The sequence below is a fragment of the Pholcus phalangioides genome, unplaced genomic scaffold, assembly GCF_987345545.1.
Source record: "Pholcus phalangioides strain wild (caught in Gottingen) unplaced genomic scaffold, Ppha-v1.0 ptg000008l_1, whole genome shotgun sequence".
NCBI classification, from domain to species: Eukaryota; Metazoa; Arthropoda; class Arachnida; order Araneae; family Pholcidae; genus Pholcus; species Pholcus phalangioides.
This window is the reverse complement of record NW_028301601.1, coordinates 52,780,066-52,802,821: the sequence shown is the minus strand read 5'-3', so window position 1 is coordinate 52,802,821 and position 22,756 is coordinate 52,780,066. Positions and strand designations below refer to the sequence as shown.

Below are 22,756 nucleotides of genomic sequence, written 5' to 3'. Positions count from 1 at the left end.
GAGGGTCTCAAATGGCCACAGCTCCTAGGTTCCAACATCTATGTCTCCTGCGTACGCACTTGAGTCCCGTATATACGGGACGACCGGCAACTTTCAGTCGCCCCCCCCCCCCAACATTTTCTTCATATCGACGAGTCTGCTCTTGATGGGATATGTAGTTGCTTCACATTCCACGGCAAATCTTATCTAGACACATATAATGAAACCAAAACAAACTTACGTATCGTCAATGTAAGACAGTCCAAAGTACTCTTTTTCTTTCAGGATAAAATGAGAGGCAACGATATCTAGAAGCTCACCAGCATAAAGCTTTGGCTGCAAGAAGAAAACAACGAAAATTAATACACCCAGAGTGAGAACTGCAATAAGTTTAAAAATAGTCGTACAAATTGCTGTTCTGTACAAGCTAAAAATACAGGGTGGGCAAAAAGTCCGTAGAAACTTTAAAAATTCATAAAAACCGGAAAAATAACAGAAATAAAAAATGGTTTGCAGGGTTAGCATCGCTAAGGTCACGGAAATATATATTTTTTTAATACAGGAAAAACCCCTCAAAACTGCCGATAAGTGGCGCTGACGTACACAAGTCAAAGAAAAGATACGCAAATTAACGAACAGAATGCCTCCAAATCATTTATTTTAGCAATATGTGTTCCACACGACCACCACCTCAAGCAAGGGATAACATATTGCAGGCGAGTCACAAATCCAGTAATGACAGAGTGCAGCAGGTCTACATACACGGTTTACAACGGTGAACTGATTGTGGATTAGGAGCGCAAGTTCTAATAACCGTCTCATTTGCATATTTTCACCGAAGTCACCCCTGTGGTGGTGGTCATGTGGAACGCATACTGCAGTAATAAACGATTTGGAGGCATTCTGTTCGTTATTTTCTTTGGCTTGTGTACGTCAGCGCCACCTATCGGCTGTTTTTTTATAGTTTTTCCTATCTTAAAAAAATTACTGTGACCTAGCGATGCTAACCCTGCAAACCGTTTTTTATTTCGGTTATTTTTCCGGATTTTGTTCATTTTTAAAGTTTCTACGGACTTTTTGCCCACCCTGTACTATTATCATGTAGCATATTAACATTCAGTTTGCCAATAGAAATTTTTCTAGTGCGTCCGGAGATGAGGCCAAAATTACAATTCATATGATGTAAGGGGATACAGACCGATATCGGCCTGTAATTAACGGTTCCATTAACAAATTATTACCTCGACCACATCAGCTGATTCCGAGAATAAATGTACGAATTGAACGAAGTCTCGAGCAACTTCCGTACTTACCTTAACGAGGATGTCCAGGCGGAAGTCATCTAATAGGACTATCTGAGTCTGTCTTCCTTCGGACATCTAGAAATAGAAAAGATAAATATTTCTATTTAAAAAAATCGTTGTTCAGATAACTATACTTCGTTCAAATTACCATAATACAGAACATAATCGTATTTGAGCAGTGCGTATAATTACATCGGAATTGACATCTAAATTACATCGGAATTGACATCTAAATTACATCGGAATTGACATCTAAATTACATCGGAATTGACATCTAAATTACATCTGAATTCGCATCGAAAAACTATATCTGAATTTACATCACACTTTCATTTACATTTGTTTTTAATCTTTTTTATACTTTGATTAGTATTCATTCAAATCATATTTTAATTTGCAAATTAAGCCATACAATACTTTAATTTGCATCTTAATTACACTTTAAATAGTATCTAAGTCATACTTTAATTTGTGAGTAAAGATACGTTTCGATTTGCATCTCAATTACATTTCACTTTGCATCATAATTACACTTTGATTTGCACATTAATTACACTTTCATTTGCACATTAGTTATACTTCAATTTGCATCTTGTTATTTTCCATATTATTTTACACTTTAGATAGTATCTAAGCCATAGTTTAATTTGCAAATTAGGATAAGCTTCAATTTGTAAATCAAGATACACTTCAATATACATTTTCATTTTAATTATACTTTCATTAGTATCACAATTACGCTTTTGTAGAAATCTTGTAATTGAAATTTTATCTGCATCACTTATTTTAGACCTCAATTAACATCTTATTTCGCATATGGAATTGCGCCTTTTATTTTGCGCTTCGATTAGCATTTTGCTGATTACTCACTAATTCACATCTGATATTGCACTTTAAAATTTTTTGTAATTCAAAAATTGCATATTGTTTTGCATACATAATCGCATTTTGATGTGATGTAACTTTATTTCACGTAAAATTGTATTAGTCATACTATAATACAATTACATCGTAACAAAACTGAATCTTAATAGAAAAAAAAAATGTACATCAACAACATGCAAAACATGGAATAAATTTGACTTTTTTTAGTATAATATGAAAAAAAAATCCAATATTTCCATGTTGTTTATATGCGGAGAAACCCAGACGCATAAATATTAAAACATAAACATCTTTTGCATCTAAAATTTAGATGCGAGTATAGAATTTCAAATATAACTATTTACACAAAACAAATATATAAGAAAAGAATCTTACATATGTATTTTACGATAATCAAATTTCACAAAGTATGGAAATATTTGAGCATTTCAATTGCATCTAGGAAAGAATACGCATTCCAAGAACAAAATTTTAAACATGCTCTCACATAGGGCCGTGTCTCAACGGAAAAGTAATTGATTTTTGGTGCTCCGTTGAACCATAGCCAATTAAATAATTAATAATCGAATGCCTAGTCGCACGTGGTTGAGCCCAGTTCACGTATTAAAACTCCTAAAAATGAGTAGTAATAAGAATATTCAATAACTTGTTGTTGGGGGGGGGGTGTTTGCATGGACCCCACGTCCTTCTACGGGGGCCCATGTACAGTAAATTTATCGTGTGAAGAAACAGAAAATGATAATTATCGTCCAAGGACCCCGAAGCCTTGTCAACCCCACCTTTGGGAGGGGGGGGGGGCTGGATGTTTGACCCGGAACCAGACGTCTTTTTTCGAAGACCAACGTAATTTTCATCCCATTGTATTTTTACCCCATAATCATATATGGTACGTAATTTTAAACTATTTTGGAGTATTTTAATTTTTCAATATGTGTATGATTATATCTAATTTATATCTGAATTTGCATCCAAATTACATCTGAATTTGCATCCAAATTACATCTGAATTTGCATCCAAATTACATCTGAATTTGCATCCAAATTACATCTGAATTTGCATCCAAATTACATCTGAATTTGCATCCAAATTACATCTGAATTTGCATCGCTGAACTGTTATCAATTATGCCAAAGAGATGTAATTCTCTAGATTACATCTGATTTTGCATCTAAATTGCATCCGAATTTGCATCTAATTAAGCATCCAAATTAAGTCAGAATTCTAATCTACGTTAAATCTTAATTTGCATCTAAATTATCGTACTCTCTCTATTTGAATCTATATCCAAATTACATCTGAATTTTCACCTAAATCACATCTGAATTTGCATCTAAAAAAATTAAGCCACAACTGATTGAAATAAAAATATTAAAATGCAATTGATATATAACCTATAAATATCACCTTAAGCCTCAAAAAAAAAAAATGAAAGAAACCGTACGTAAGAAAGAAATTTCTTTCCATACCTTACTGACCGAATGAAATTTCATATCCAAAGGAATTTCTTATTTTTCCTCACAGAACCTTTCACTAAAATTTCTCAGTACAGTGAGTACTCGTCAAGCACGTGCTGTTCCAATAACACACAGAAAAAAGAAAAGGCATCCATCCAAACATTCCTGTCCCATTACAAACACGGGGAGGAGAACTTTAGTTGAAAATGAAAGAAAATCTTCACACAAAAAAAAAGGTAAAACCGGTTGCGAACCATAAAGATGATGTCATCCTAAGAAAAGAGGTGACGATTGGGTTCGGAAAAGAAATCACGTGACTTTTATTCTTCTTCAAAGGATTATCGAGAGAGTTTTCCTGGTTCTGTACGAACGATGGTGACAAATAGTAACCAGATTATAATATCAGAAGTTTGTACGCAGCGGATCGAGATTCAGAGATGCAGCATGCAACTGAGCTGTAGCAATTAGTTTCATTTTCGATTTCCCAATCGTCCTGTTTTTAAATGTTTAAAGAAAAAACACGACATCAGTGCATTAAAATTGGACATGCGGTTTCACTTGGAGGTTCCTAGAAACGAAATGAATTATTTTTTCATGATCCAATATGCATGGGAGTCTGGCACAGGGAATTTCTTTACAACGCGGTGAAGACGGAGGAAAAATGAGCCCATTAGGCGCCAAAATGGACTCTTGTCATAGGTGCATTGGCGTACGCAAAAGGGAGGGTTGGGTCCTACACCCCCCTCCCCCCCCCCAAGCCGAGATTATAATGCTGTTGTTTTTGCAGGAAAAAACATAAAAAAAAACCCTCAGAAGAAGAAAAATTGGAACCCCCTCCCCTCGAGAAAATTCTGCGTAAGCCTATGCCTAGGTGACAGTGAATTTCCGATTTTCGTTTTTAGTTGCGGCCCTGTACACGAAGGGTTCCTTCTCAGAACTTGTTTGCCATGCAACCATTCATTGAACAACCTTGTTTGGCATATGCCCAACAAGGAATTATATATGGAATACAAGGAATTATATTCTGAAACATCCTCTTCGTCCTTATTTGGGAAATCATTATTCATATTTAATTAGTTTAAATTTTATAAAGGGCTTCAGAACTGAGTCTTTAGGATGGAATTTCTTGGAAACTTATTCAGAATGAGCCTGACCCCTGTAAGAAGGGAACTTACAGAGGTCTAGGCAGGAACCTGCTCAGTCAATCACTGGAATACACGTCACTGGGATTCGAACCTGGGTCATCATCGGGATGTGAGTCAGAGATACCTTCACCACTGGACTACACTGCACGTCTTCGAACTGGGTTTAGAAAGACTTTAAGGAGTGGGGTAGAGCAGCGGTCACCCCCTTGCGAGCCGATCTTCCCCTTTAAAAAGTCTCTCCACAGAGAGCAACAGACCTACAAACAGTACAAATGTAATTCAATCATAACACATCGCTCACTTCACTTCTGAAATATAGATGGCAGCACTGAAAAAAAATCAAACACAAAACTACATACGCACTCAGACTGTTAGGTACACACACAGTTACACTTCCGGCACAACTCACTAGGTAGTAAACCGCACGTAGATGGTGATAGACCTGAGTTGTGCTCGGTTTGAAAGAAAGAAAAAGAAAGCGTTCACCTCCTGGAGGGGGCAACCTGTGGCCATATGATCCCCCCCCCCCTAACGGTACTGCTATATTTTAAAGAGGCCACGGGTAGAAATGAAATGGAAGATGAGAATTGATAGGTAGCTAAGGATGAGAGAGCTGTAAAAAAGTCTTAGATGTGAAGATATATGAGACTATATATTCTACTAAAATATGATAGTGGGAAAAAAAGTTGTGGTAAAAAGTGTGATTTTCAAAATTCATCAGAACTGCTCATAAAACCAGGACCATTAAAACGCATGCATGTCCAGTTGGCCTCATGTCTATAAAGGAACTTCATATGATCTGGTGCTTAAATTTATGAGTTTAAATTGTAGATATGCCTTTGGTATTAACTTTCAGCAAATGGGTTTCTAGAAAACTCTAGGGAGCCAGAACATCCTCTTTCTTGAGGCCCCATGATGTTGAGAAGACCCAGCATAGAACACTCACAAAAACCATCATTGAAATCCAGCCTAGGAGTTTGGAGATTGACCTTATTTACAGTTGTTTTTTTCACTATAAATTTCTCAAGAAATGAACTCAATAAGTCGAAGGGATTTTGTTCTTGGATGAGGGTGGAGGGCTCTGAATAAGATGGGGGGGGGGGGGTCCATGAGGAAATCATATGGGTGATGGGGAGGAAAATGTACAATTGGGTGTAGGGGCCCTGAGAATTTCAGAAAATTCTCCACGAATCCAAGTACTCATATCCGACCGAATTATTTGAATGCAAAGAAAAGCCTCGAAACTTGACTTTCATAAAAGACTTATGCAAGAGAATGATAGAAAACCATTTCGTTCAACTTACTTTTTAACACCAATGGGAGAATCTCGGAGGACGACGGAAAACAACGAACATGGGTGATGAAAGAAACTCTCATTAATGATGAAGAACAACAGTCAATCACAGGAACGAAATCTCTGACCGCAAAACCACGACGAGGAAACACGAACCCATGTAAGCAGCCCTTGAGGAACCCAAAGAACAGGACGCAAATATTATAGAAGATATGGACGAAAAAAAACCCCATGAACTTTGTTCCTTCTATATCGAATCTCAAATGATACGCCATCAATAAAAACACAAAACAGTCATCGACTAAACAATCCTGCTCGAAGTAGTCACACTTCCCTCGTTTCAGAAACAAGGTAAAAGTTTGAAAATTAGATGTTTAGAAATACAGTAGACTCCCGCTAATCCGGCACATATCAGACCATAGTGTGCCGGATTATCGAAATCGCTGGATTACTGGAAGTAAATTGAAAAAGTACATTTAAATGCAATAAACTACTGTGCACAGACATACAGTGACATGTTTTCCCCTTCTATGCTCGAAGAAAGCCAGCCGGATTACAGGATGGCCGGATTAATGAACGGCCGGATTATCGAGAATCTGCTTTATTCAAACCTGGCCTTGGTAATATATATAATGTTTTCAAAATACCGTCTACCGTATTTTTCGGCCGCGTCGTTTACGTTTTTTAGAACATAATTTTGGAGGATTGAAGACATTAAATGCATCGAAATTGCAATGAAGTTGAATTTTATCCTGGAAAAAATTGCAGAGTTTTGCACGTTTAACTTTTTTTGACAACGCATAGACCCGACGCTTACTTTGAACAGAGAAGTTTTTGATGATTTCCAAAAAAAAAAACTGCTGTGTTTAGTCAAAAAAAGTTTTTTTTTCTATTGCGGCGTTTACGCTAGTAAATATTTTATCGACTTTTTTTTCAGGTGATACTGCAATTTTTTCAAATGTTTTTTCGACTGTGGCGCAAAAAATCTCGGTGGTTTTTTTAATGCTGTGTTTACGTTCAAAAAAAAAAAAAGAAAAAAATACGAGTGTGTTTTTCGACTGTTTTTGCTTTTGTTGCATAAAATGCTTTTCTTGTTTTCTCGATTGCGACGCTTGCGTTGAACATTTTTTTTTCGATTGCGGCGCTTGCATTGAACAGTTTTTCCCATTGCGACGCTTGCATTGAAAATTTTTTTTTCACTTGAGTTAAAAAAAAATTTTCGATTGCGACGCTTGCGTAAAAATTTTTTTCGATGGCGACGCTTGCGTAAATATTTTTCTCGATTGCGACGCTTGCGTGAAAACTTTCTTTCTGATTGCGACGCTTGCGTTGAACATTTTTTTTTCGATTGCGACGCTTGCATTGAACAGTTTTTCCCATTGCGACGCTTGCATTGAACAGTTTTTCCCATTGCGACGCTTGCATTGAACAGTTTTTCCCATTGCGACGCTTGCATTGAACAGTTTTTCCCATTGCGACGCTTGCATTGAACAGTTTTTCCCATTGCGACGCTTGCATTGAACATTTTTTTTCACTTGCGTTAAAAAAAAATTTTCGATTGCGACGCTTGCATTGAACAGTTTTTCCCATTGCGACGCTTGCTTTGAAAAAATTTTTTTCTGGATTTTCTTTTCTTTCTTTTCTCCAACTGCGGTGTTTGCGTTATACAAAAATTTTCCCTCCTCTTACAACTACGAACTACGGCGCTTATACACTGAACAAAACCTTTTTTTTTTTCCTTCTGAACTTTGAAAGAGCAGAACAGTTTTTCCTCTCTCAATTTTCTTTCTTTCTGACCGAGCACAACTCCGGTCGATCGCCATGGGCAAAAGACAACCGAGATCAGTCTGAGTGCGTATCTGGTGTTGTGCGTGATCAGGTGATGGCATCTATATTTAAAATTGTGAGTGAAGCTTAATGATTGAATATTTCTACCGTTGGGAGCCTGTTGCTCTCTGTGGCGAAACTTTTTTTAGCGATGAGATCGGCTCGCATTTACGCCTTGTTCTTTTTCCACTGTGGCGCTTAAGCTGAAAAAATAATTTTTTTACTCGATATTTCAATGCCCATTTATAGTATGGTAGATCACACAGTCCACATACCACCCAGAATAAAATTACAGACATGAGAACAATCAGAACAGAACCAGTCGTACTATTATTACGCCAATTATATACAGTCACCATCAGGTCGCCAAAGTCACATTAAATGTCATATGAAAATTATTATTATGCCGTGGCTTGTCATTATCAAATATGCCAATGAGGAGCCATCAACCATTAGTTAATTGAATATATGTTTATGAGGTAGAAAAAACAACCACATGGTGAGGAAGGAATCAAAATCCCGTTCAAGATACATAAACCGGACTCATTACGGTCAATATAACGTCTCAATTCCAGCCAGAGACCACCTACCAAACTCTTTCCGAATGACATACGCATATATGTACGGACGATTGTGCACCAAAAACGAATAAAGACGGGCAACAAGGTCACTCACGACGCGGAAGTCGGAGGGAGAAAAACAAAAATTCAAGAAAAAGTAAGTTATATGGAAAAAGGAAGACCATATTAGTCATAATGATGTTTGCACGTACGAAAAATAAATGGGTAAAAGAATCTACGTAAAAATAAAAGAGTAATTGATGACAACTTTGAGCACGTTAACGAGGATCTGCAAAACGACATACGTATAAACGCGCGACGTACTGATTCTAGGGAGAATGAATATCGGTGCTGATGGATAATCAAGGACAGATCAACACGATTTATATTTTTAGGAGAAGAATTATGAGTCAATTCGGACAAGAATAAAGTTTTATAAAAGAATTGTTTCTTTCGCAAAAATCCGCTTCACACATATAAAGTCTTTTATAAATTATCTTACATAAAAGGGTTCTCGAATTAACCGGACTGAAAATGAAGGTTAATGAGTTCCGAAGAAACGTTTAATGAGAGGTTTTAACTTCATGGAATTTCTTTCTTCGAATATTCTGTGTATCAGAAATTATGGCTCTCAGAAAGAACTGACGGGTTCTATATAAGCCCGGAAGGATGAGGGGAGGGGAGGGGGGGGGTATCGATCTCATATTTCTCAAGTTCTTACATTATAAAATTTACGAGAAAAATCAAAAATAAGGAGTCCGGTACGGCTTTTCCGGGTGATCCGGCTCAAGGATGTTGAAGTAAAGTCAGGATAAATATTAATACAAATTAATCCATGAAAATAATTGCTAAAATTTCAAAAACTTGACAAAATAGACCTAATAAATTTTAATATTTTATATTTCTGAATGATTTAAACTTTTTAAAATTCCACAATTAATTTGTTAAATAACTTAATTTTAATGTACAGGATGGACGAGAAGTCCTGGACACATAAAAAAACAAAACAACAACTAATAACAAATGAATCAATTAGCATGAAAAGGTGTGGTTTTCATTAAAATGTGTGTATCATGGACTAGTTTTTGTTTTTGATAATTAAAGTACAAGTTTCACTCACAGGTGGAGCTGTAGAACGAAAAAAAAATCTACACAACAAATAAAATGCCACGCAAACAGTGCATTACTAATGTTTATGACAACTTGCGTTACATAAAACTACAATATTTCAACATGAGCAACCCTTCCACCTATTCAGATATAATCTGAGCTAAAAGGGGGGGGGGGGTTCTTGTATTGAAATATGGTAGTTTTACGAAACGCAAATCGGCATGAACATTAATTACGCAATGTTTGTGCAACATTTTATGTGTTATGTCGAGGTTTACATTTTACAGCTCCACCCGTGACTGAAGTCTGAACTTTTTTTTAAAAATTTATTACAAAAAAACCAAAAACTCTTGGCCATTATAAGTATTTTAGTACATATAACCGCACCTATTTAAGTCAATTGCAGGCCTGACAAATCTAAAAAAATTACAGCAGACAAATTTCTTGGGAGCCAAAGCCTAGTTTTTTTGCTTCGCATCCAGCCTGTATTATTTTTGTTGAAAATTTAATTAGAAATTAATTGTATAGTACTAATTTATAACTCGAAATACCAAGGATTGAGTTAAATTATGAATTATCACTTTTTGTAAAATTTAAAATTATTTATAATTATTCATTTATTTATGAAATTGAACAGTGTGTGTGTGAGTGCGTGCGCGTTAAGACCTAAGACTGAGAATGAGCATTCAGTTACGCGGTTTTAACCACTAAAACGCGAAATTATCCATTACAGTTTTCTGAAAACTTAAAAAATTTAAAATGTAACTTTTCGTATAATAAAATACTGCATTTACCCAATGAATAGTAGTGACCTAATTTTTAGTTGGGGGCCCTGGACAGGGAGCGACAATTAAAGGTATTGAATAAATCGAATTAAAAGGTATTTTGAAATGAATCCGGTATAGAACAGAAGCTTCCCAGGTAAAAACTAGTACAGTCTGGGAGGCTTTGGTAGAACCAATGTGAAGTCATTGTGGTAAAAAAGTCCTTGATCCTTGATCGTTATAACAAGAAAACGTCAAAAACTCATTAAAAAAAAACACCAATTATTTCCAAAGATCTTTGGGAAAGTTTCGTTACAGTGATTGAAATGTAATAACCAATCCAGAAGTAAACAAAAGCGTTACACGCATAAGACAAATTACATCTCGTCAACTTATAGACCTACACAGTGCAATCCAGTTGACAAGTTGTAGAACTATCCATACAGAAATGGCAACAAAGGCTACTACGAATACATTTATCGTGGAAAAAAAAAACTAATTCAAACACTGTGCAATGAAGTAGTTTTCCTTTCTTAATTGGAAGTGTTCCCACGCTGCCAATCGCTATTTCAAAAGTGAGAAGAATGGACATTCTCCTCTCCATTTTCTAGGACGATACGCGCATCCGGGTGTTTTCACTGCTATTGTTTAGGTAATGAAGCAACACACCCCCAATCATCATCACAGTGTAAATGGCGCGCGATCAACCGAGCGAGGCATTTTTTTTTCTCGGGGGACGAGAGAAATTTTTTATTGAAGACATTATCACACACCTTCTTTCATCATTGATTCCTCCATTATAAGGCAATCCATTCAGTGATGAACAGTCAGAGGTGCATTTGTGGCTTTTCAGCCTGTGGGCTACATTGATTTTGTAGCCCTTCTCCCTTTCTCTGACTACTCTTACCCAGTTGCCCCCCTCCCCCACTCCTGCAAGTACTCCCGTGTCTCTGAAATCACTCCTCCAGTCATTCACATGCCTGCACACTGTTTCAGCAACTCAGATGCATGAACAACGCTTTGGTTATACGAATTTTTCCGTTCTTTTCCCATTCTACTAATTTTCTTGGTCACTCTCATGCTTGCACACTGTTTTGGTCACTCAAAAACTTGCACACGTTCTGTAGGTCATTCACTGACCTGGTCCTCCCTCGCTCTGTAGATCATTCACTGACCTTGCCCTCCCTCGCTCTGTAGGTCATTCCCCGACCTCGTACTCCCTCGCTCTGTAGGTGACTCGTTTGTCATTCACATGTTTTTCTCACGCTCTAAGTCATTTTTTTTGCTCGCTCACGTGCTTACAAACTCTCCAGGTCACTCAATAACCTAGCTGTTTGGGCAGAGGCAGATTTATTGAGGGTTATACACGAATATCTCCGTCACCCTTCTCCCCATTCTATACTGATTTTCTTTTCCACTCATTCCCCAAATTTTCCGCCCTTCTGAATCTGCCGCCCTGGTCTATAGCTCGCTAGCCGCCCTCCCCCCGTGAATACGTGAATACACCACTGTGTACAGTACGAATCTACAAAGGTTCAGGCAAATATCCCTCGAATGGAAATGGGTACATAACTAATACAGCACTTCCATTTTTTGCACGTGTGGACATTCGTGAATAAAATTTGCGAAACAAAGATTTGAGTCCATTAATCCAGTGGTTCTCAAACTTATGTCAACCACGGCACCCTTGCACAATTTATGGTTAATCTTGTAGCAATAATTATGGTACGACTAGTTCAGTCAATCTTAAATAAATTAATGAAGAAATAACCATTTCTCTCTCTCGCATAGCTTTCAGTTTAACCTTCGTCCACAATCTTACTGATTCACGAGAAAGAGAGCGAGAGGAAGTATAAGCCTTCAAGATCAACATGAGGTTCTCCGAAGTTCGAGTACACATGTGCACACATAACACAAGCAAACATAATATTTGTACAAGTGGCTAAAAGACTTTGTACTATAAGGTTCAGGTAAATTAATGTTACACTAGGAATTTGACTCCCGCTTCAGATGTGAAAACAAACCCTTTTCTTGTATTCTGGATATAGGATTCGTAAAAATCTACAAATTCAGAAGGAGTAATTTACATTAGGGCTGGGGGAATCGATTGGAATGTATATCTGGTTAATCAAAAATTGTTAATCGATGAATCGAATTTTAATCGAGTATTTTTAAATGCGTGTGCTATTAATTTACAAGATACTTATTAGGCAACTTTCTTTTTATTAATTGACGCTACAAAAGAAATATATTTAATTCATTTCACTCACTTAATTCGCTATGTGCAAACAAATTTCAGAATAGGTAAAGAAATTAAGGTTGCACGCTCGAACTAATGCTGAACATTTTTGTCATATCGTGGAAATTCTTCGCTAGGATCTTGTCATTTTTTTTAGAAAAAATCAGAATACATATTAGGTTAGTCACTGATTTCAAAACTATGTACTTTCGATCTGAATCAACAGAAGAAGAAAAAAAATCTCCGGATATAAGAATCAAAATGGCTGAATCACCATTTTTACAAGGGGACACCAGTATCGATTGGTGAGGGACAATGCAAGGTTGTGGTGTCGCAGGGAATTTTTCTCTAATAGGGTTGTTAATAAATGGAATAGCTTACCCCTGGAGGTAGTAAATTGTAACACAATTGACACGTTCAAAAAGAAATACGATAAACATGTTGGGGTAAATCAAGAAGCTATCCATACTTAGAATAAGACAACCATAAGTATTCTTTATGGGCATTGTATAATATTTTATCACGTGTATATATTGATTATAATTTGTGTTAATTGCATTTTTAATTGGGTTGCTGTATTTTTGAAATATATGACATCCATATTTTTATGGGCATCTTTTCATCAGCCACCTCGTTGGGCATTTTGCCTGTTGTGGCGTTGTATTTGTATAACCAAACGTGATTCTTATAAGCGACCACTACTGTATTTGCCTTTTTCGTTGGCGACTTTTGAGCGGTGTGATGAGCGCCAAAAAGTTGTTGTCTCGTCCATCATGTATTAGAAACAGATCTCACATAACAGGGCTCTAGTATTATTTCCCATTTTGTAAAAAAAAAAAAAAAAAAGCTGAATAATTGCATCCACAGTTTCATGTGGGCAGGAATGCCATCAACAAAGCATCAAGAAAAATTACTTAAGGTTAATAACCTTAAAAATATCACACACACACACACAAAAAAAGAGTCTGGTACCAGCTAACGATCACTAATAAGTGACCCACATAATTTCATGACAGCCCTCATGGAATACAATCCACAATCCACCCAAGTAATACCAAAAGGCTCCCTTTTTTTTTCATATTTCCAACTAACATCATCACCTAATCTTCATTTAGTACGCCCACGAGCAATTTAAGTAATTTAAAACACACCAGTGCCGCCAGACATCTTTTTTTTCCTACCCCGTGAAACACTCAAAAATAACTACTAAGCAATTTTTTTTCCCACTACTGCATCCTCGATTTTAAACGAATGACCCCGAGGATGACCCCCTCATTTACGCAACTGGACAGGTGTGGGTGTTGGGAGTGGAGGAAACAAAGACTTTCTCCATTGGTGTTTTGTTTTTTACAAGGACAATAACATTTCCTTTTGAAATTGCAGCAATATCCAAACAATGATATCAACGTTAAAAAAAAAAAAGAGTCAGGCCGCCGGAACGTGGCGTAGAATGTTCGTTCATTTCGACGGCGAGAAACACACAATGTCTTGCAACACACTGAGGAACACAAGATTATTCAGATCTAGGCTAGCGGAACTGTTTTGTCTCACCAACAAACCAAGGCCGTTTGGTTAAAGGCTGAGAAAGTACGGCGATATTCCTGATTTTTCGAGTTATATTAACTCTTATCGTACACTTCGTTGATCACCTATGGTGATGGGAATCATTGTAAAATATATTCACGTGTCCTAATGAAAGGTCACCTTCATGAGCAAAATTTCTTTTGTTTTTTAGTGAATTGGTTTTAACGTGAGACGTTGGGTAGAGACGACTTGTTCCGCGTTCATGCGCATGCCGGATGAAATTCACAAAAAGTTTCGCAAGGCGTTTGTAAAAATGATAATTTATAAGTATAATAAGTAAGAAACGAGGTGGTTATGGCAAAATGAGGAAGTGATATTGTGACTTGAATGTATCTGGGTTATGATAGCAATTATTCACGTGAAATTTTGTAATATTTAGAAAACCTCTATATACACTAGTGTCATTAAAGTGGTCTTTTCCTTTCATAAGGAAAAAAACTCGTTTTATACATGAAATTCGGTAGATAGTATTAACTAAATAATAATAAATTATATGTATGCAAATGATTGCCACAAAAAATGGATTTCAATAAAAACTTTTTTCTTCTCTCTCTCTCTCATGAATCCGAATCAATTATCCATTCTCACACACACACACTAAGACAGAGAATTACACTAAAAAAAAATTTACTTTTCTATTAATCGATTTCATCAAATTTTTACTGCAATTTTTTATCAAACTTTTACGGTCTCATTTTATACTAGAAACTTTTAATTTTTGTGCAGTTTTTCATCCGAAAGTTTTAATCTGATTTGTTATCAAATTTTCTAATTTGATATTCTTTAAATAAAATTTCTGTTAATTTTAATTTTCTGCCAAATTAAAATTTATTTCTCACATATGGAGTAATTTTCATCAATTTAATTTTTTTCTTTTAATTCTCAGTCTAATTGGCAATCCGACATTTCAATTATAATTTTAATCGTATTGTTCAGTATTTTATCTTATATTAATTCTTTATCCTATTTTTTTCCAAACCTTATTTTTAGTAATTATCTTTATAGTATTTTGGTAATTCTTCATCTTATTTTTAGTATTTCCTATCTGATTTTTTCGTAATTTTTTATCCTACTTTAAGTAATTTTTTATCCAATTTTCAGTAATTTTATATCTTATTTTTAATAATTTTTTTATGACTTTTTTTAATAATAACATGAATAATTGAAAAAACAATTTTTCATTTTGTTTTTAGTAACTTTTGAACTTATTTTTTAGTAATTTCCTATATACACATTATTTTTCATAATTTTGTAACATAATATTATCCAGTTTTTATTTAATACGAGAATATCATTCCACACACACACACACAAAACTCACTGAAAATTCAAAAATCTTTTCCGTAACAGGGAACAGGGCCGCAACTAGGGGGCAGCAGGCGGATCTCGTGCCCCGGGCGCTGAACCGGAGGGGGGCGCAAATTTTATTCTCAAACCTCTCTTTCAACATTACAAGGGGGGCGCCAAAATGCGCACGTGCCCCGGGTTACCAAGCGTCTAGTTGCGGCCCTGACAAGGAAGGAAAATAACCATTTTCACAATTTTTGGAATTCCAAGCCAATAGTTTATTGTTTGTGCCTTCACGCACTTTAAACAATAAACTCGAAATCTATTCGGTTCATTTCCCAAGGACACGAAAAGACACATCATCGCGTGAGGAAATTCCAAAACAAAGTACAAAAGATAAATAAAAGTCGCACCCAAACTGGTGCCCTTCTTCGCATTTTTACACCACTTTCAAGACCTCATACAAGAAAAAAAGGGGGATGGGGGCACTGGTGGTGCCCATTGTAAGTTCATCCGCCGGATATCCGGACACCACACCAGCCGCACAATTTCACTCTCCCTCCTTTGTGTATATTCTTCGGAAACAGATTTTTCTTCCCATTCATAATATGTAAGCGATAGGCATGCATAGAATTTTTTTTTTTTTTTGAAATTTTTCAGTACTAAATCTCCTACGTGTGTCGAGGAACCGAAGATTAATTGGTGTCGTCTCTTATCGGAGAGTCGCGATCTTGTGTGATTCGGATTATAATGTTATTTCGTCTGAGTCCTCGGGGATCATAGTATGAAGAGAAGGTAAAAAAAGAGAACTTTGTGTGTGCTGAGTCATCCTCACTGCTGTGGTATATGAAAAAAAAAAGCAAAAAAAACAGGAAATTCGAACTGTTTTTGCGAATGGCTACATACGAGAGGATCTCACAGATAGCACAGCAGTGAGTAATTATCATTTACTCTGATTACTCATAATTACCACATACTGATGTCTTTTTTCGACACTCTCTGGATGCCTTTAAATTGATTTGTCATCTTATTTTCGCGAGTCAGTGGAGATTATTAGCTGTAAAAAGAGGATGGACACGGTTTTCTTGAGGCAACATACGGTGAAATATATATATTAAGATTTTATCTAATACAATTATTATTTCATGCAAACATAACAAGAACTTCGATATTTGCCCACAAGATTTTTTTTTAATCGATATATTCGCGGTTTACATCGAAGATGCTTTTATTAGCATCATTATCAAAAGCCTCGCAGCAAGATTTCTCGCTGCCATTTCCTAATCAATTAAGAAAGGGGAAGGGTTAAACTCAAAATGGATGATATTGTCCCCTGGGGAAGGTCCAATTTCTGCATGGGCATATGGAGTAGTTATCTAGGGCCCCGCCATGATTTTAGTGGTCCCAAAATTTGAACAATATGCAGTGTGGACGGGAAGTCCTAGAAACATTTTAAAAATTAATAACAAATTAAGCAATTGACATAAAAAGATTTAGACTAAAATACTTATATATACCATCATTTATTATCAATAAATCATGGCCTAGATTTTTTTTTTTATAAATTAAAAAAAAATCAAATTTGACTCACAGGTGGCGTTGTAAGACGAAAAACTCGACATAACACATAATGCAACACATACAGTGCATAACTAATGTTTGTGACATTTTGCGTTACGTAAACTTACCATATTTCAACATGAACACTCTTTCACACGTTTAAATGTAGCTCGAGATAGAAAGGACGTTCATATTGAAATGTGATAGTTTTATATAACGCAAACTGTCAGGAACATTAATTATTCACTGTTTGTGTTGTATTTTATGTGTTATGGTGAATTTTTCGTTTTAAAGCGCCACCTGAGAGTCAAATTCGAATTTGTTTTAGTTTATCAAAAAAAAAAAAAAAAAAAAAAAAAACCTCTTCGCCATGATAAGTATTTTAGTGCAAAACCACGCCTTTATACGTCAGTTGTTTGATTTGTTATTAATTTTTAAAATGTGTTTAAGACTTCTCGTCCACCCTGTACATTTACTAACCAAAGATCTTTAATTCCATTAGTAGTGGGCTCCCATAATTTTCGCTTTGCTTAGGGCCCCCATCATGTCAATGTCGGATGCTGGAAAGATGCAAGATGGTGATAGAAGCTGCTCAAATACAGTATATACAATGCAGGATTGTGTGGGTGAGCTCAACCCTTTCAGACCCTACATGCACAAATGTGCAGGTTGCTTTTCTCACTGTAAAAATTTTTTTTTTTTTACCTGAGGGGGCCCTGACTTAGAGGGTTGTGTAAAGTTTGAGTTAGAAATGAATATGAACTTTGTGGGCTTTCATCAGAGGGCAGTACTTAAAGTTGAACTTTTGGGGGACTTTTAAGAAAGCACCTCCAGGAAAAGATTATTATATAAGATAAGTTTTTAGCAACAAAATTCTGAAGATTTTAGCAACAAAATTCTGAAGATTTTAGCAACAAAATTCTGAAGATTTTAGCAACAAAATTCTAAAGATTTTAGCAACAAAATTCTGAAGATTTTAGCAACTAAATTCTCATATTTATGGCAGCGATTTCCCGTTTTCTCTCGATCAAATATGGTCAACCAAATCATATTGAAATAATAGCTCCTTCCAAAGCATTTGATTGCATCTGATGACATTTTTCGTCAAAAAATGTCTCAAAAACGGCACAACCTCGGTTATACAAAGGTTTTTAACAGCTGGCTGATGCAAAGACGTATTTTGGAAAGAGAGAAAACTCAACTGCCCCTGCGGGGAATCGAACCCACGTCCTTTCACTTTCCGGGTGAACGCACTAGACTACAGATGCAACGAATATCTCAATCTTTCCTTGGAGCTCGTGTGCACTGAACGGGACTGTACATGGACGGTCGGACACAATTCAGGCTAAAGCTCACAATTGCTGACAGTGCCACCAGATGGCGACTTATCCGAGGGTGACGTCACTCCCAGTTGAATTTTCTCTCTTTCCTAAATATATCCAGAAAGCTGTTAAAAACCTTTGTATGGATAAGTGACGTCATCCTCGAACCTCGGTTATAACGACAAAAATTCACGGAAGCTTCGATGTCATTATAACCGAGTTTGACTGTATATCGTGATACTTCCTGAACGATATCGTGGCAAACGCTTTTAGTCATTTTGCGGCCCTCCACGACAGTCGCGAAAATGTCCCCCGTTATAAGATGTAATCAACTTGGAACGGCACCCTTCATTTCATTCACATGGAAATAATGAAAGAGTGCAATAATGAAAGCCGATTGCAAAGAATCGGATTATCCACTGGTTCATTAAAAATTAACACCAATGATCAGCCAGGTGTGATCTCCATTAACACACCCTTTTAGGATTTTTTTTTCATACCCTTCTCTATATCTTTCTTACGCCATCGCATTTCAAAACACAAGAAATGTGTATTACATTGAACGGATGGACATATTCTTACTGTCACCCTCGAGCAACCATAATAATACTAACAATATAATAAGCGTTCCCTCGGCTTTTAAAAGACGAGGCCCACGTGCAAAACAGACCTCACAAACGATTCCCATGGATGAATTACTTCGAGTAATTTTGCGAAAGCCCGTTTCTAGAGGGTGGAGCTGGCTGTTTGTTGGGAATGACTAAAGCACCGTAACGACTTCAAGTTACTCAACGGTTTGCAATAACTAACAATGGTAATAGCAATAATCAACGATGCAAAAAGACAGACTGACTGGATGATTGTTCACTGTTTTGTTTAGCAGAGCGTGAGTATTATGAGGAATAATAAGAGCATTTATTGGCGACAATACAAGCAAAAGTCCCGTTTTGGCGAAAATGAAAGCAAAAGTATCATTTTGGCGAAAATGAAAGCAAAAGTATCGTTTTTTGGTGAAAATGAAAGCAAATGTAAATTTTTTGGCGATAATTCTAATGATGAACAGATACGCAAGTTAGCGTTCTCAAATTCTGGAATTTGCTCCCTTCACCTTTACGTGAGGAATAAAATTCTTCACGTGCATGAGCATCGTCCTCATAGATCTTTTCCTCTAACTTTCCAGAGAGAATAGGACTTCTTCCAATCTAATGTTTCCCAATGTGGGCGATATCTCCCATCAAGTGAGGGTGGGGGGATAGAATCTACAAATATGACATGGCATCCTACGGGTTTGTTCAGCAAAGAGGACCGACCATAGGCGGCGATAGACTTGTAAGTCTGGGGGGGCAGGACGGTCATTATTGCTGGGGGGGCACGATGATGATGATGATGTCAATTCAGATATACATTTATACTGATCAGTCAACTCCACCTTTGACGCTGGGGGGGGGGGGGAAGGAATGCCCCCCCCCTATCTCCACCCATGGGACCGACACAAAAACAATTTTTTTTAAAAAAAGAAGAGCGATGAGCATGGAGCAGGGCCCCTAGGCTGGGATCTTTGGCAGGCACCAAGCCAGACTTTAACGGGCCCTTCTACAGTGAATTTATAGCATGGAAAAGCAGAAAATGATGGTAATTGGACCCCCGGGCTGTAGCCCTGTCAGCCCTACCCTAGTTAGGGGCCATGGTGACAAGACGAAAAAGTTGAATGAGCTGAAATCGAAGTGTGGGGTGTGCGTAACAGTCTACGTACGCATCTAGTCCAGCGTGTGTAAAGTTAGTATGATTGAATGAAATTAATTGTGATTTTCCTGGATAAAAAAAAAATATTTTTGCGATGACTATTTTTATTATTTGTTATTATTATGTTATTTTTGTCGTGTCCTGGGTATTGCTTTTGCAATGAATGTTTTTTCATTATATTTTTTCCGATTTTCGTCGTCCCTGGTGTTATTCATGCGATGATTATTATCGTATTTTATATGATTTTCGTCGTTCTAGTATTATTTATGCAGTGTCTCTATTTTTATTTAATTAATTTTTTTTTTTTGTAAATCTTGGCGTCCCGGGTAAAATTTATGCAATGACTTTTTGTGATTTTCGTCTTCCAGGGTATTATTTATACGATGACTATTTGTGTGTGTGTGTGTGTGTGTGATTTTCGTAGCTCAGGGTATTATTTATGAGACGAATAAACGGGTGAATTATACACCAAAAAAAATTATATTTGTCTGAGTGAGTGAGTCTTTCATGAACCCAAATACACTAAGAGCCTCAAAACTTCATTTATTTTGTTCTGAAAAATTTTCTATTTAAAAATCTTTTCTCTCTTCTGGGCGAAGCTCTTTTAATTTTGTTCTTAAGAAATTCCTAACTCCACCTCCAGGATTTCTCGGAAAAGAAAGTGGGCGACTTCCAGACAATGTATATTACACACATACAAGACTCATCAGTTTTAAAACTTCTTAAGTGATTCTTTTTTTCGCAGCGTTAATGTGTTTATCATTTCACGCGTAGGTTTGTAACGTGTTCTTATTTTTATCTTTTTTTTTGTTATGGTAATTGTTCAAGGGAGGATAAAAAACACACATCTGGTCTCTCCTCGGTATCTTTGTCGTTTCTTAAGAAACCAGAGAAAGTTTCCCCCTCTCTTGTTTTGTTTTTTTATACTTTTATTTACCTGGTTGTAGAATTGCGCTACATGCAAGCAATGCGGTATCGGTTACTAGGAAATCTTGGGAGATCTACTTGACAACGGTAAACAAAGACCGCTGTGTCTCGTATGTATCAATGATACTTATTTGAAAAGTAGATATTGAACAGCTGAGAATGAAAATATTTGGGTGTTTGGATTTTTATCGTTGAGGCTTCAACCAATCGATTCCATAAGCTACACGAATTTTGCCGCCCTTCTCCCATTTCAGTCTAATTTTCTTAACCACTCATTCCTCGAATACAGCACTATGTATTATGACCCGTTTGCCCCCCCCCCCATATAAATACGCCTGTATCTCTAAGTCACTATTTTGGTCATTTACATGCTTTCGCACGAGCTGGGTTACTCTTTCGGTCACTCACTGATGTGGTCCCTATGTAACACTCCACAGTATACTGATACTACCGCGACCTACGTAGCACCCGTTCTGGAGGACGTATTCCATTGAAACTTGGTATATACGCAATAAGGTCTATGGGAAAAAGGAAAATTAAATAAAAAGTGCAACTTTTTCACCTGGAGGTCGAAAATTGAACTAAGTTTTTATTTCATAAATCTCTCTCTCTTATGGTCTTAATAAGATATCCTGAAAAATTGGCTGTATTCAGATTAGCAGTTTTTGTGGAAAAACTACTCAGAGTCGGGAACTCTAATTATAAACACCCTGTACTTCTAGCATCTATGACAAAATTATTGATTTTTTTTTTTGCATTTTCTTTGACTTTTCGATCACCCCTTACGATCATGTTATGAACCCATTTCATGTTATGAATGAAATAAATCAAATTTACCATCCATAAAATTAAAGTCAAGACTCCTGACATGAATAATGGTGTTTTATCCCCAAACAAATTATACCCTTTTAAAAATATTATTCGCGTAATTATATCTAACAGAACATTTCTTGAGGCGAATGATACACTTTATTATCAAGCATTGTTTTTAAAAAATTGGTTAAAATTATTAAGGAATGAAATTGAGATAATTAGAGAATTTCAAGAGCAATTCCTATCATTTATAATTAGAGCAAAGAAATTGCCGTTGTTTGCGAAAAACAGCGATTTCAATGGCGTTGGAAACGGAAACACTCGTGATAAAAGCCGAACGATAAACACCATAAAAGTCAAGGACGAAGGAAATAATTAACCAAATAATGAACAATTGGAAGATCTGTAAATAGTAGTAAAAATAATAATAAATACCGAGAATCTAGGGCTGTGATAACATAAAACATATTTTGTTTTTTATTATGTTTCGCTATCCGGTTATTCAGCTACTTTTTGTTCCATTCATGGAATTTTATGGGCCACTTCATCAAGAAATACTGAAAGAATGTTTTTACTGTGTATTTTGTTGTATTGAATATGATTCTACCATTAAAATAACGATTTTTTTACATAAAAAAAACAAACTGCCATTCTCCGTAAATCATTTCGAATCTGTGATAAGAACCAATAATTTCATTTAATTGCAATAACAAATTGTTTTAATGTACGCATTTACTTCTTATTCAATTACAGTTTTAAAAATTCACAAGTAATTGAAAAGTTGAAATAATTAATAAATCACTTGGGAAAATCTCCTTACGATGCTTTGAATTTCTTTACGATGATAGTGTACCAAACAGTGTTCTAACAGTGCATCAAAAATGCTTACTCCTAGGCGATTTTCTTGGTAATGATTCCTACAATAGTGCTTTTCGAAGAACAAAAATTAATAGTGAT

The 22,756-nt window shown here is 36.2% G+C and overlaps 1 protein-coding gene across 3 annotated transcripts in view; it reads right to left on the bottom strand.

The window, feature by feature from the left end:
- Positions 1 to 22,756, bottom strand: part of LOC149084499 (uncharacterized) — a 91,749-nt gene that overhangs the window by 37,950 nt on the left and 31,043 nt on the right. For 2 of the 3 annotated variants that reach the window (XM_089234900.1, XM_089234901.1), the window contains exons 2-3: positions 1,293 to 1,358; positions 221 to 315 (exon numbers count right to left, since the gene is read on the bottom strand). In XM_089234900.1, coding sequence (XP_089091026.1) covers positions 221 to 315; positions 1,293 to 1,358 — 161 coding nt within the window. Of the gene's footprint in view, positions 1 to 220; positions 316 to 1,292; positions 1,359 to 3,636; positions 3,780 to 22,756 lie in introns of those variants that run through there. The other variant, XM_089234902.1, reaches the window with a different exon arrangement.